At 41.4% G+C, this 16,480-nt stretch overlaps 1 protein-coding gene across 1 annotated transcript; it reads right to left on the bottom strand.

Moving 5' to 3' along the window:
- Nucleotides 1-807: 807 nt before the first annotated feature.
- Nucleotides 808-16,072, bottom strand: laptm4a (lysosomal protein transmembrane 4 alpha). Its single transcript, XM_079572050.1, has 7 exons — nucleotides 15,839-16,072; nucleotides 8,182-8,302; nucleotides 7,416-7,492; nucleotides 4,477-4,599; nucleotides 4,203-4,298; nucleotides 3,556-3,654; nucleotides 808-2,299 (listed from the first exon to the last, which is right to left on the bottom strand). The coding sequence occupies exons 1-7, from the start codon at nucleotides 16,004-16,006 to the stop codon at nucleotides 2,225-2,227; spliced, it is 759 nt and encodes a 252-aa protein (XP_079428176.1). The 5' UTR covers nucleotides 16,007-16,072; the 3' UTR covers nucleotides 808-2,224.
- Nucleotides 16,073-16,480: the final 408 nt, after the last annotated feature.

Here is a 16,480-nt window from a genome sequence, read left to right as displayed (position 1 = left end):
AGCAATCTACATTTCAAAGGGCCCTGCACGTTGATTTCCTTTGCTCCTCTCTCTTTTGTGCGGAGCCCCTTAAGTTTATTTATTTTTCCAACAACACACAACTGGTGAGAACACGAGCACCAGCATTGCATGGCAGGACATAGCACAATGGAGTCAGAACTTATTATGTTATACTGTCATCTTGGAATAGGCTACTTACAGCACCTTTGCCTTCATATCTACTGCAGCAGAAACAATGTTACAGACAACTCTCATTCAGAGTATCAGATGTAGCATTAACTACACAGATACAAGAACAACTGAAAATGAAACTAATATATGATATAGACTCATTACAAAGTGACATATGTCAAGCCTTTGTTGTAATTTGACAACAAAGGCATTTACATGTTTAAAATGGACTATAAGCCATATGCAGACATATGTAGCTTTGATAACAAATAAAGGCTCCTTATGTCACTTTGCATGTAATGAGTCTATATCATATATTAGTTGCACAGTTTAAGTTGAATAACAGAAGTAAATGCACTTTTTCATGATATTCTAATTATATGACAAACAATATCATCTGGACATATATGTATATAATTTAAATAGATAATTCAGATTTTGATCAGACCAAGTTTAAAAATATGTTGTTATTCATACATCTACATAGTCACTGTGAGTAATATATATATATAGGGCGAGACACAATAACTTGGACTCAAGTACTGAAGTACTTTGACTTGGTTGCTGCTTTGTATCACCCATAGAAGTACCACGGCAGCCCCCCCACGAGAACAATGATGACGACAGTGACAACAGTGATGGTTCAGAACGTTTTACTCAAGTCAAAGGTTATCCCACAAACAGAAATCTTACAGGTCAAAGCAATGGGAGCATGCAGCGTCTGGTGTCACACAACAGCAGGGCGGGACGGGAGCGCAGAAGCCTAGCCCTCCCTGCCCAAGCGGGACAGGAGCGTCCTCCCGACCCAAGCAGGACGGGAGCGCAGACGCCTAGCCCTCCCCACCCAAGCGGGACAGGAGCGCAGACCCTAGTCCTCCCGACCCAAGGAGGACGGGAGCACAGACGCCTAGCTCTCTCCCCCCTGAATGGGACGGGAGCGCAGACGCCCAGTCCTCTCCACCCGAGCGGGACGGGAGTTCAGACGCCCAAGCCCTCTCCACCCATCCTTGTGAATGGGACATTTCGCAGACGCAGCCTTTTTAGCAGCAGATGTGGGCCAAAGTATGAGAGCAGTCAACTAAACTACAACAAAGCTAAATAAATAAGCGCTCAACACCCAGACGGAAAAGGCAAACAAGGCAACACAAGGTTTCAAACAGGAAGTGGATTGTCAAATTTTTACTTCACATTTCACACTGGAGATGGTGCTGGATGGTAGGGTGACATACGGCATGTTCAGAATACACAAAGAGAGGCTACACTTTCCTGTCCTTCTGTAGAGTTTAGGCAGCCTTTACTTGTCCTCCGGATCAATCCAGGAGCAGCACGCGCCTCCACATCGTGAGCCAAGGGCGTGGCCAGGTGCCCCTACTGGGAGGGTTTAGCCGATTGTTTACGTTGATTTGATATCAGTTACAAAGAGTGGATCTAGTGCAAATTCACACCCTTAATCCAAACTAGAGCTGCAAAATAGATCAGCAAATTATAATTATCGCAGTATTGGAGTCGAAAAGCAAAACACATGAGAACTTAAAAATGTGGCAAAAGTTCAGTTTTCGTCATAATTTTCCCAATTTAGCTCCGATATCGGACCTAGATTTGGTCTGAAGTGTTGTCTTATAGGTACGGAGTAAGGATGGGTACTGTTTTAGATATTTTTTATCATTATCAGCAGTATCCAACACAAGACCGGAGAAGCGGATAGTGGTTAGGGGTTTTATCTACATTTGATGGAACAAACTGTGTGGAATTGATGTGGGAAAATATCAAGACGGTCCTGAATCATTGCTACTTCTTCCTCATGTGGTGCAGCCCTAGTCCAGAGGGATTAAATATCAGCTCATTGCAGATGTCGCCCCCCCTTGTGTCGTCTGAACATGGCCGACAGCCCCCCTTGTGTCGTCTGAACATGGCCAACAGCTCCTGCGGTTCCCTCCTCTCTCAAATGGAGTATTTACACTCTGGTTCCGTGATGTGGCGGCTCAGAAAGGCGTGCGGTGGTAAGGAATGGCGATCAGTGATGGGAAGGGTGTGCGTCGGGAGCGGGGCTGCACTAAGCGGGCATGTACGGAGGGGGGGGGTCCTTCTCGGGCATCTTCACCGCCATCTCGTAAGTGGGCAGGATGTACTGGGGAGAGAAAGGCTCAAAGTTAGGTTGGAGTCCACAAAAGTTCAGATGAGCTCTATTCAACCACATCCACGGTTCAATTTTATGCAAATCCCATCATGCAATAATGTAGGCTCACATGTATGCAAGTAATAAAGCTTCGTTTCTGAGATAAAAATACAATATAGAAGCTTATTTCCATTTCCCAGGTTTTAACTTAACCTTAAGAGACATTTAGTCAAAATCAGGTCTCATTTGCTCTATTTAAGTGTGTTTTATACAGAGGTGGGGAGAGTAGCCAAAATATTTACTCAAGTAAGAGTAAAAAAGTACTTAGAGAAAATGTTTCTTGAGTACTGTGAGTAACTGTTTGAAAGAAAAAGTGATTTATTTTGAATGACGCCATAAATATTAAAACCTGTGGAAATCGTGATATTTATGAAGAAAATTCCAAGTGAGTACAATCTGCATCTGGTTTTATATGAGGTTCTAAACACATTCTATTTGAATATTACTGATAAATGTAAATGGACAGTAATTGCATCAGTAAATCTTAATTTTTTTATTTGTATTTTTTAAATAATGCAAATCTAACCAAATGGAAACTGATGCAATAAGAATGTTCCATCCAAAACTAAGAAAACCACTCCACCTGCTGCTGGTTTACAGTATTGCAGTACCCTCAGTACAGAGAGCATTACAGCACTGGTACTCTGACTGATATTGGGTATTGGCTACAAATATCCGATACTGAACCGATACCGGTTTTGACTCTCACCGCTTTAAAAACTTTCAGCGACTAAATCTAAGTGAATATGGGCATGCTGTACCTTATGTACAGGGACCTGAATCTGAAGAATTCAACCGCTGAGTTAGTTTTAACCTCCTGCACATGTGTTTTTAATGACACGGCTAGCAACAGCATGCTAATGCTAGCAGCAACTAATCAAAGCTGGGACAATAACTATGACTGGATCACCTAAAGTAGCCTAGCAAAATAAAATCGGGCTCTGTTGGAATGGTCAAGTATTTGTATTTTAGTTGTATTGTATTTTAGTTAAGATTGAGAATAACTGATCTGACAAATTAGTTATTCACAAGTCGTAATGATCTGATCATTACAAGGATATTTAGTGTAGAAAAAGTCCAGTAATTTTTTTGTTTTTTTGTAATTCTTTTAAATTCTTAGTCTCTTGGTATCGGTTGATGTCGGATATCAGCAAATACTCAAACCCCCAGTATCGGTATCAAAAAAGCTGGACTGTGATACTTCATACCTGGGGAGGGGTTTCGAAGGCGGGGTACACGGCGATCTCCGGCATGTTCCTGTTGTTGATGTACTTGTAGCAGTTCCACACACAGTTGATCAGATAAGCCTGGGCAAAGAGAGGACATGAGCACTTTTAAGCCACACTGCGGAGCATTCCAGGATTCCTATGTTATATTTATAATGCCATTTTAAGGGCCAAACCACAAACTAATCTGTGCAGCTCACCTTTAAGATTTTAACATTCCATCAAACAGAGGCAATTTTGGCTAATTCGGGTACATTTACATCGTCCTAATGTTCATTAATGTACATTGTCCCACTTAAAACTAAATAAATCAATAAAAAAAATCTCCATGTTCCAAAGCCAAATAAACACAACGGGAAATGCGGATATGCACAAAACAATGAACAATTTCAGCCAAATCTGCAGCTGAATGAGTTGGGACTGAAACCTTCTGTGAACTTGTGCAGTAAAAATGGTTGGGCAATGCTGTTATTATAGAAATGTAGATTTAATGCTATTTTTTAATTAATTGAATGATTTTCATAATTGCGTCTGGACCCTAAAATCAAGATTGCATAATAAGTAAGAGTTAACCGGTCAACTAAATTTATGAACGTCCCTAGAGTGGACCTCAGTCCATAATCCAGTACCTTGAGGAGAATGAGGAAGGCGAAGAACACCAGGACGAACATGAGCAGGCAGCTGGAGTCCATGGACATCAGGTTGTCCTTGTAGGGGAAATCGGGCTGCAAGCACATTCACACTTTAAAATAGAAGGAAAAAGAAAGGAGCCTGGGGCAGTACAGTATGAAGCTCCCCGTCAAAGGTTATTTGTCCGTGTATGGATCAACCATTGGTTATTCTGTTATCAGTCTGAATAAATAAAGTGTTTATTTTTTGTAGTAGTAGTAGTAGTAGTAGTACCAGCTGGTCCAGGTAGTCCTTGATGCGGGGCAGGTAGGTGAGGGAGCTGATAGCCACCAGGCAGCTGAGAGCGAAGTCAAAGAGCTGGTAGCAGAAGAAGGGGATGAGCCAGCCGGCGCGGTGCTGAGACAAACACAGTCAGAACAAGACAAGAGTTACAGGACTATCACAACAACTACTGTAGAGACACTTGGCACAATTACTGCAGTAACACTATAACTACTGCAGTAACACTAAAATGGCCGCAGTAACACTATAACGAGCGCAATAACACTATAACTACTACAGTAACACTATAACAACTACAGTAACACTATAACGATCGCAGTAACACTACAACGATCGCAGTAACACTACAACGATCGCAGTAACACTATAACAACTGCAGTAACACTACAACGACCGCAGTAACACTGTAACGACTGCAGTAACACTATAACTACTGCAGTAACACTACGACTACAGTAACACTATAACGACCGCAGTAACACTATAACGACCGCAGTAACACTAACGACCGCAGTAACACTATAACGACCGCAGTAACACTATAACGACCGCAGTAACACTATAACTACTGCAGTAACACTACGACTACAGTAACACTATAACGACCGCAGTAACACTATAACGACCGCAGTAACACTATAACGACCGCAGTAACACGAACGACCGCAGTAACACTAACGACCGCAGTAACACTAACGACCGCAGTAACACTATAACAACTGCAGTAACACTACAACGACTGCAGTAACACTGTAACGACTGCAATAACACTATAACGACCGCAGTAACACTAACGACCGCAGCAACACTAACGACCGCAGTAACACTAACGACCGCAGTAACACTAACGACCGCAGTAACACTATAACAACTGCAGTAACACTATAACTACTGCAGTAACACTACAACGACTACAGTAACACTATAACTACTACAGTAACACTATAATGACTGCAGTAACACTATAACGACTGCAGTAACACTATAACGACCGCAGTAACACTATAACTACTACAGTAAGACTATAACAACTGCAGTAACACTATAACTACTGCAGTAACACTACAACAACTACAGTAACACTATAACTACTACAGTAACACTATAATGACCGCAGTAACACTATAACTACTACAGTAACACTATAACAACTGCAGTAACACTATAACGACCGCAGTAACACCATAACTACCATAGTAGAACTACTACAGTAACGCTAGAACTACTACAGTAACGCTAACTACTGCAGTAACACCATAACTACCACAGTAAAACTTGACATAACTTATTATTCCTACGGAAGTGTGAAGTTCACAAGCTTTGGGAAATATCTCAATTTAACAATTGCAAAATACTCCTCCTAATTTGTTAGCAGTGTTTATTTTGTCATAGCTTTAGTCAATGTAATAATTTGCTGACTAAAAGTATATTAAAGGTTGTTTAAAAGACAAACTATTACTAAAATGTCCAGATATTTTTATTCAATTATAAAATCTGACAAAATAAAAATTAAACTAAGAGAACTTGCAAGTGAAGTGCACTACCACAGGAACAGGCCTGTGCTTTGTTCATGTGGAGAACAAACATGAAGCAGAGGAGCTTGATTATAATGTATTATAATAAATATTATAAATATAAATTGATCTTTTATTTTGTTGACTAAATTTACATGCAATTTTCGACGACTAAGACTAGGCTAAAGCTGAAGAGAATTATTTGACTAAAACACATATTTTAATTTAGTTTTAAATGAAAATGTAATTAAATTTTAGTCATTTATAAGCACAATTATTATCCTTAATGCCCAGATTATGAATTCGTTTACACCAGACAACACAACGAGCCCAAACCCTTGACCTTATATGAACCAGACTCGTGTTACTACGGCAACACATTCAGCATCTATTTACATCTATTTATGCACTCATACAGGGGCATTTCCTGGGATTGACTATCTATTGCTTAGCTGCTAAGGCAAACACGAGCGCTGAAACAGGAAATTGCACAGCTGAAGTTCAACGGCATCAAAAAGGCTGCATGTCCTAAAGCCCACATGGATCATTCATAACAAATGTGACTTGTATGTGTGTACAGTCTCAAAGGACACGTCTTGAATGTGTCTTGGTGGCAGACTGAAGTTGCACTGTAAAAAATCAGATATGTATTGGATTTGAGAGCGCAGTTGGTTTTGGGAAAAATACAATGTTGTTCAGTCGTTGAAAAAAGAGGTGACTTCAACCTGCTGTCAGAACGTACAAACCGACATAAACCACATTTTAATGTGTCTCATCCTGAAACATTTTGGCTTTTAAACCTTTTTAATTTTAGATAAAGTAATATTTTTGCAGAGTAAGCTAGATGAAGAGAGCTTACTTGACTGAAACTATGACTGAAGTAAAATCAGGAACTAAAACATGTGAACTCCAGTGACGCTGAAAGAGCCACGTATCATTTAAATTCTGCGCTTTGTCCATGTGGAGAACAAACATGAAGCACAAAACATCATTAAAATTATTTGAAAAATATACTGTAAATGCAAATGATGAATTTTAGAAATAGGTGACATTTCATAATTTCGCAACTACATTGCATTTTTGTCAAAAGTCAACTGAACACTGCTCAATAGACATTTTTCATGCTAGAAATTAATTATGCTTACAGCGCCCTGACAAATTGAGGGTGGTTTTGGGATATTTTCAGTGGGATTTCATTTTGTTAAGTCACTTTCTCTGGAGCAGGGCTATAGTCATGATGATTCAGAACCACGAGCTTCAACTGTGCAACTCCCTGAGTCTACAACCACCTACACTGAAACCTGTGGGTGCTCCCTCTAGTGGTCAGTCCTGTGAGGTAAGACAGACCACATGATGATGAATGCACATAGTTAGACCGGTGGCTCGATTGGATGACCACAGCTCGGTCTGGCTTACCGTGATGGCCCCGTACACCAGCATGGCACTGATGGTGAGCATCAGCAGGGAGATGGCAAAGCCCACACAGGCGTTCTCTGAGGAAACACAGGGAGTCATGAGAAGACTACAGTGTTTGACAGGAAAGGCCTTAAAAAAGGAGGATATCTGAACCTCCCCGGTGCTATTTTTGACCTTGTTGCAGTCACGATTAGTCCAAACATGATTCAGCCAGCCTCTTAACACGTGCAGTAGAGTTGGGAAATCCAGCCCGGCTATTTGAGAGTGTTTTTGCATTTTGTGTAATGTTTGAATCTTCAGCAGTAACTATTCATAGTGATCCATGTCTGGAACCTGTTTCGGCTTATGACAATTCATATGGTTGTGTAACTGAAGCAGAAGAAAAAAAATAATCAGGCTTTGGGATGTAACCAAAAAATAAGAGGTACATTAGTTTGGACAATAAAAGTGTGTTAAAAGATTGAATCAGACTGGAAGCTTAGGCCAATCGTTTTAGAATCTACTGATTTTTGTCTTTCAAACAAGAGTCCTCTGACACATTTTACAGTTTAGAAGCTTCACTCACAGGATTATAGACCAGACATCTTAAAACATGGGCCAAAAATATCAGCCAATCAAAATCCCCCAAAATTAGCATCGGCCTGAGAAAACCCCACATGAGTCGACCTCTGGACTGCAGTAACAGTTTGAACTTCTCCAGCTCGCTCTGTCCCAGAGTGAAACCTGAATCCGTCAGAGGAGCTGAAGAGGAAGAAGAGGTGCTCACCGGGCATGCGGTCGGAGGCGAAGTAGTGGTCAATGACCTCGTACGGCAGGTCGATGGTGGCCACGTTTCCAGGGTGGCTCACTGCTACAGTCAGCAGGATATCCATCAACAGGTTCACCACCTGAAACAGCAGCCACAGTCTGAGAGCAGCGTTTCAAATGAGCAAATATGGTGGATAATAATATCATTATAACTATGTCGCAGAAGAGGCCTTCAATGACAGAGATTTACACATTTGTCTTCTTTACAGAGTCTCAAAAAAACATGCAGAGCAACTTTATCAGACTTGAAAGTCGATTATGGACGCATTCATTAAAGAACAACTAACCCCCAAATCAACTTTTTTTTCTAGCTAAGTTGTATAAATGGGTATCTTATAGTGTTGTCTACGTGTATATGTCACTATTTTAACAATTTAGTGCAAATTTGTTGAAATCCTGTCTTTGTGTCCCAAACCGTCTGTGTGGCGCCATCTGCAGCGAACTGTCGGTACTGCATTTGATTTTTTGAATTCGGCACCCAATTAGCGGAGGGGAGAGAGATGATGTCAGGAGGCGAGAGATGATGTCACGGGCTCTGCCGCTCTGGGGTATAAAAAGGCTCAGTCTCGCTCACGCCCCCGTAGCGAGTTGGTGTTGGAATAACGAGAGAATATTTTCATCGATTGTCAGGTTTGCGATTAGTTGTCATAGCATTTAGGTAGATTTTATTAGGATAGCTTTTTTATTATAAATAAGTGTATAGTTTTAGTAGTGTTAGTTGTTGAATATTGTAGTTGTAATCACTAGTTGCTTTTATTGTTAGATTAGTTAGCTCAATTTAGCTTAGGGCGTTTGTTAGTATTGCTTTTAGTGGTCTATCGTGTATAATTTAATTGTTAGTTGTTAATTGTACTGTGTTAGGATGGGGAGGAAGTGTAGCGTAGTGGGGCTGGAGTTTGCAAAGACCATTTTACGTGCTGATTCCTTCGCCAACTTCACCGAGGTTGAACTGGGCTATGCTAGTCTTCTGCGTTTGAAGAGCGAGGCCGTCCCCACCGACACTCCTGCCCCGCCAACAATGTGAGGTGAGTGAGAAAAATAATGATTTACCCATTTTGGGTTTGGTAGTAATTGCATTGATTGTAGCTGCTGTAAAAAGAGGCACTTGGTTCACTCTGTCCCGGTCATTTCTGTCAGTAGTAGCTACTTTGCTCACAGATTGAGTCATGTACAGTATATAGAATTTTTATGTGCACGTCAGAATAGATCGTTATTGTAGTATCTCAAACAAATTCGCCGGTTTGGCCTCTGATAACACCAATCACATGAGTCGTGTAGATCTGTTGAAAAAATATGGCGTGTAAATAGACTCTGCAGCCTCAGCTCCAGGCGACGTGTCCCGCACTCGCTCACTGTGGCTGAGGAACAGCAGCCACCGGTTATAAGCGCGTCTACTCGCTGCCCGGGGCAGCCTGCTAATGCATCAGTCTGCAAAGTTACGCCAACACTGCGCAAATGTGCACGAGTCTGAGCACCAAACTAATCTAAGTTTGACATGACTGTAGCTTTTGACAGTAGCTACAAGCTAGCCTGTATAGCTAACGTATAGCTAGAACGTACTGTGTGTCGGAGGCTAAACTGACCCGCTCCGTGCGCGCTCTGCTCCCGTTTGATGCTCGACTGCGGTCAGTGAGGAGAGGGCTGACCACTCCAGGTGGACCGTGTGGTCAGTGAGGAGAGGGCTGACCACTCCAGGTGGACCGTGTGGTCAGTGAGGAGAGGGCTGACCACTCCAGGTGGACCGTGTGGTCAGTGAGGAGAGGGCTGACCACTCCAGGTGGACCGTGCGGTCAGTGAGGAGAGGGCTGACCACTCCAGGTGGACCGTGTGGTCAGTGAGGAGAGGGCGCTCACAGATGTGAGCTGTTCTTACGTGGTTTCAGAATCAGTATAGTTGTTATTGCCATTGTTGTTGAACAGGTTCACAAAATAGGATCAATTCTGATAATTATGTTCATGTTGACAAGTTTTCTGAACTGAACCAAAGTTTACACCTATTTGGACGCAGCTATTCAAAATGCCAAACCATTTGGAAGTTTTTAGTAGCCGACTGTAGCCAGAATTAACCTGATACAAATATTTGGTTGATCTGCTATAGGGTGGCATATTCTGAAGTATATCCTAGGTTGTATTCCTATAAATCATCAATACAAACAATGTGTTTGCATGTCACTTGTGTGTGCACTTTATAAATATTATTTATTGTTATGTTTTCAGCCAAAAGTGAGCAGAGAGAAATGTCCAGACTGATCCAGTCATTACAAGGCATGCAAGTGTCCAGGCCAATGTGAAGCCGAGCAGGCGACGCAAAGGTGAAATCTATTTATCCTTTATACAGTACTGTCATTTTATGTATAAAACAGTCTACACTTTTGTTTTTTTTATATACTGTAGTTAGACACAAGTTGTGTAATTACTGCCATTTTAAACGTGTTTTTTTTGTTTGTGTTTTGTACAGCTACTCAAGCCCGGACCGCTTACACAAGCGTCGGTTGTGGGACAGGGGACCTGATGGAAATCCCTCTTCCTGACAGTCCCAGAGCAGCCTCTACACCTTTAAAAAGGAGAAGGTGTGAGGTGTCAGCGTCTGACCCCAGCTTCCACATCGATGACAGTGCCAGCACTGTGAACTGTTCAAGGTACAAAGAAAATCTAGAGTTTTAATTGAAAAAATATATACAGCGTCCTGGTTTTTTGAGGGATGAAATATCCTTTATTTTATATAGCATTCCCACTGAAGTCCCTCCACACAAGGACAAAAAATATATTGTTCTTGAGGACCAACTGCTGGAGCTGTTTAGGCGATGTCCTGTCTGGGTCACTCAACAGTGTCCTCGCTGTGAGTTCTCCAGTCAGTGGTCCAGTCAGCCCATGGTGAACAACATCCCAGCTGGAAACCTACAGCTCTGTGCTGTTCACCAGCTCATCCTTTAGCCAGATTTCAAAGGCACTACAAAAACATTTTGTTTTTCCATATATTATCCGATGATAACAGATGTTTTAATTTTATAGTTCTTGGGGGCCTTCAATATTCAGGGACTGTCAGAGCAGTGCTTCTACAGGCATCAGGCAAAGCTCCTCATCCCTACAGTCAACTGGCAGTGGAAGCTGGAGCAGGATGACCTCATCAGGGAGGCTCTTGAAAGCGGCTCTGTGTCACTGGGCGGGGACATGCGGGCAGATTCACCTGGTAAATACATTTAATAAACATTTATCTGAAGTATTAAAAGTCAGCTAATGTATAACTTGCATTCATGTAGGACATTCAGCCAAGTATGGCAGTTACACCATGATGAATCTAACGAGTAACAAAGTCATTGACATCGAGCTAGTCAAGGTAAAACATTACAATACAAACATAAATATGTAACTTTGGATAACTGTGCATTATGATAGAACTCATATTCTTATTTTTTTGTCTTATTAGAGCAATGAGGTTGGAAACAGCGTGTGCATGGAGAAGGAGGGGTTTGTGTTTTGTGTCCCAGAGATTGGAAAAAAATGATGCGCTGGGCCAGAAAAGGTGAACGGAGGAAATGACGAGGTGGAAGAAAAGCATTGTGAACCATCTATATGAATCATCTCTACTGGTCACCATCAAAGGCTGTGGCTGAGTGGACATCTGGGCAACTACATTCAGAATGTCCACGGAAAACCCCCTGTCCCCTCGCTGTCTTCACAGGCCTTTGGTTGGGGATGATGCAAGAGTGTGGCCAAAATCAAGTATGTGTAATTACAACTACTCCTCCCAATATCTAATTTATATTGATGTATTTACACTTCACATATCAATTTATTATTCTTTGTAATTCTTTATAATTCTTTGTAGGCACAGCAGCATGCGAGAGACTCTTACTCTTTTGTTAACACCACGTTTTTTGAAAGATTAAGCTAAAATAAGCCCACAATACCACACTTCAAATATTGAGGCATTCCATAGTCTGATTCTCTCACAATAGTCTGGGCCTCTTATTCAAAGGAATGCTGGCCAGGTAATGATTCCTAAAGGTTCAACAAATATTCACTAGTTATTTTATCACTTTGAAATGTTTAGAAAATAGATACTGCATATTAATGTTTATTTGTGAAATTTTAGGGTGCAGGTTGGTGCCTTGAATTTTGATTTAAAAAAGGCAAATCGTCATAGTGTATCCAAAATTCAAGCGTGGAGACTACACAGTGAGAGCCATGAAGACCAGAGCTACCTCAGGTATGTCACATTAAAAACAACACAACCAATGCTTTTACAAGGACAAATGTTTTGTGCTTTGTTTACAGTCTACTTTGACCAACTAATGGCCCTGCTGTTTGAAAGTGTGGTCGAGGATCCTCTCCCATATCAGGAGCACACAGACAAAGGACCTGTGCCTGAACCATTCTGTGCCCATTGGACAACGTAATAGATTAAAATCAATGTTTCATGCAAGATTTAATTGTGGGCAGTAAAAAAAAAATGAAGCCTGTATATGTTCTGTCAGATATGTCACAGGAAGGTATATGCAGCACCACTGTTTCTAGAAGCTGAAAACTTACTGCATGTATATTTATTACAGTTGGTATTGTATAACATAACCAGTCAACTTTGTCTGTTCAATTTGTTTATTGCACACATCTATGTAGGCCAAGTGAGTGGCACATGCAGCTCAACCTCAAGTGAAATGTGAGCTGTAAGTTTGTAGTAAGTTTTACCAAAGAAATTGTGCTATAATTTGGAAATTGCACTGTTGTAAGAGCCAGAAGTGCAGAATCAAGTACTGGTACAAAACAAGATCTATAATTTTCATTAATATTTCAATATTCAACTAAAAAAAGCATACATATAAATACTTCATTATAGTCTTTACTCTACAGTGTCATCATTCAGTGGTAGTTTAGTGTATGTGTTAACGTTGGTTAAACCTTTTAGTTCACTAAATTTAGTAATAGAAATTACTTCAGGCTATTTACTTAGGGCTAACTGGCTCTTTGGGTTCACAATGTTACAGTCAAGCCTTTAGAGAAACATGACCTGAATGATTCTGTCTCACATCTTCAATGGCAAACCAAAAACAATTTCAAAAAGACAGTGTTCCTGCTCAATAATACAGGCCTACATTTATTTATTTGATATGTTTTGTGCACTTTGCTGTAAGAAAAATAATAAAAATCTTTGTAACACAAATAGCCACGTCTCTATATCACACACTCTGCTGAGGACACTGAGATACATCTCCCATGTTAACGTAGACCACAGCAAAAGTCTACATCTAAAATAGATCGGTAAATTCTGAAGCAGCCAGGACAGTTACGTCCCTTAGCTGCGATGCTAACGTCGATCGAGCTCAATGCTAAGCCGCTAGCTTTGTAAATGACAGAGGAATAAATGAGCCAGCGCCTCAGGTACAAGGCCGCTGTCTGCCACGATGCCCCCCCTGTGTAGAGAGAGCTGTCGAGCTGTCCCAGTGGAACAAGTTGCTAAATAAGTTAGCTCGCTGGAACTCCATGCTCCCATGCTCGGACTTTGTTTACGAGGAGCGCTGCAGGTGCAGCGTCGAAGTCAGAAGCCTCAAGCCCCTCCCACCCCTCACCCCTCCCGCGTGCCCCTTAGTCCTCCAGGCAACGCCCCCTTTCTGTTGAGATTTTCAAATCTGAGGCTCTGATACTGAGGCTCTGGAAGGAGGGGTTAGTAGCCCTTTAAAATGTCTGTTTTTAAATTGATTGATTTCACTTGTTTTTATTCATTATCTATCCCACAGTCTCACACTGCATTGGTGTGTAATAATACGGCAATAAAATCAATTATCCAGATAAATCAGATCAAAACCAAGTTATTCAAACCAATGCTTATAGTTTGCATTAAGGTCCCACTTAAGTTTTAAAGGGGGGGTATTATGCAAAATTGACTTTTTCATGCTTTTCATCATGTTATTCTGTCATTCCCTCATTAAAAACATGCCTGAAGTGTTGCCTTGGCACATTCACGTATTTTTGAGTAATCTGTAAAAACTCTGATGGCGGCCATTTTAGGGATAGGTTTGCCTGAGTCCTCCTAGGAACGCCTCCACCTCCTGGAGACGCCTCCGAGCTTTCATCACCAGCCGAGTTACCAACCACTGCTCCTCAGCAGAACCCCCTCCCCACTGATGCCACAGACAGCGTGTGGAGGGGGCGTGTCGGAAAGGGTCAGAGGTTCTTAAAGAGACAGAGGCCTATTTCAAGACATTTGCAACAGCCATTTTGAGAGAGACATTTTATACAAGGCAGTTATTCTAATTTACAGCATTTACAAACCAACAGAAGGTTTCGTCATCATTGTAGTGTGCTATAGACTGGTGCTATGTGATTGAAAGAAGCATAATACCCCCTCTTTAATAAATAATTATATTATTTCTATTCATTGTCATTTAAATGAAATTGCGAAAAGGAAAGTGTTTTTTATGTCTCACTGCAGGACATTTTGGTATAAAATTGCATTTTATAATAATGTAAAAAAAAAAAAGGCAATGGTCCAACGGCTACAAACACCCTTGTGCTGTATACTTATGATAATGCGTAAAACAAGTTTCTTTGGTTACAGGAAAGAACTACACGAAGCGCTCAGGAAGTCAATGACAAAATTAGTTCATGGGGGGATGGTGCTCTTAGGGGTTTGGGGAACTAAGACTCAAAAGGAAGACAAAAAACAAAGGCACTCCTGCCACATCCTAATCCTTACATTTAAAAAAGCCTTTATTTTGCTTGGCTAATCAATCTTAAAATCTTTTAAAACAAAATGCTGGTTTCTTCTAAGAAACCAGCATTTGGTTTTCCCCTATGTTTCTTCGCTTGTTCATTTTATTCTCTTGGTATTGGTGCACAATACAATGATGAGTTAAAAGACAAACTTGATTTTAAACTGTCATGTCACATATATCCTAACCCTGACCTCAATTCTTCTCCTGTTTCTAACCCTAGGCTTAATCCAGCTCAGATATTGTCCACATCGAACACATGTGACGGTAAAACAGCATCATAAATAATAGAAAAGCTTGAACCCAAGAAACTATTGAAAAACTGTACACCTTGATGACAATAAAACTACATGCACTGTAAAATAATGACTTTGTAAAGGTTTGTCAAGTGCTCAAATAAAGTTGTACGAAGGAAAGTTTGTGAAAGGATGTGCGCCATGTTAACGCTCAGCTCTACGTGGGCCGTGTCAGCTGAAATATCCAATAGTTATGTATGCCCAGTTAATGTTTGACACGTCTGTTTTATCTGCTTCTGTCAAAGCAGCTCAGCCGATATAGTTTACAAGCGACATACACATTTTCTATTCAAGTGAGAGGCAATGGTTTCAATAAAAACACAAGCCCTGAGACTAGAAGTAACCAGTAACATCCGTAACGTGACATTAAAGTGCGTTAGTTAACTCAGCTAAAGCTACACTAGCGCGCACAAGATGACGTATCGCTGCTATTTTAAGACAAATACCGCCATATAACACAAAGTGACAGGACTGCAGGCATCGCCATGGCTAACATAAGACACCTACAGAGACATACGACATGTGACCTGTCACCTACGGAGTGAAAACATCAAGTGTCCCTCAGTGTTTTTAGCCGCATTAGCCATTAGCCGTAGCATCCATGTTCTTACCATGTACCATGTCCCCAGGATAATCGTGCCCGTGCGGACATGGCAGCAGCCGCAGCAGCGGGTGGTGTACAGTCGGTCTCGGAAGGGTTTGATGTGATGCATGTCCTCTACTGAAGAAGGGAGAAACATCGCGAGCTGAGGCCCAGGAGGAAGCGAACCTCTGAGCATCTACCAGCGGAGAGCGACTACAGGAGCCAAACACAACACACAGCTATGTTCCAGCGACGGCCGTCTTCTTCTACGGCAGGGGTCAAAGCGCACTACCGCCCCCCTCAGGATGCACCACGAACCATGCGACTTCAGGAAAGGAAAAGATACACAAACAAAACAACAACCAATTTTCTTTCACGAAACTGTGTGATATTTTGCATCCATCAATCAATCCATCCATCCATCCATCATTTGGGTGCTCAAACCCCTCCACCACGTTAAGGTGGCGGTTCCAGGAGGGGTGTGATATTTTATCAACTCAAAATAAAAAAGGCATGGCATTATATGTTCAGAATGCTGAAGGAAGTGAAACACTGACTCTGGACTTGATAAAGCAGAGTGGACCAACACCTGCAGAAGACATGGCTCCTCAAATCAGCACAGACTGTGGAAACTTCACACTGGACTTTAGGCATCTTGGTGTGCTTCTAT

The sequence above is a fragment of the Gobius niger genome (assembly GCF_951799975.1).
Source record: "Gobius niger genome assembly, chromosome: 15".
Lineage (NCBI taxonomy): Eukaryota > Metazoa > Chordata > Actinopteri > Gobiiformes > Gobiidae > Gobius > Gobius niger.
This window is presented reverse-complemented; position numbering and strand designations above follow the sequence as displayed.

What these genes read in the sequence shown, in the direction of transcription:
- laptm4a (XM_079572050.1), bottom strand. Translation starts at nt 16,006, where the DNA reads ATGCTCAGAGGTTCGCTTCCTCCTGGGCCTCAGCTCGCGATGTTTCTC. An exon ending in TCCTGGGGACATGGTACATG is followed by an intron (nt 8,303 to 15,838) that starts GTAAGAACATGG and finishes CTGCTGTTTCAG; the next exon opens with GTGGTGAACCTGTTGATGGA. An exon ending in AGGACTACCTGGACCAGCTG is followed by an intron (nt 4,299 to 4,476) that starts GTACTACTACTA and finishes ATGTGCTTGCAG; the next exon opens with CCCGATTTCCCCTACAAGGA.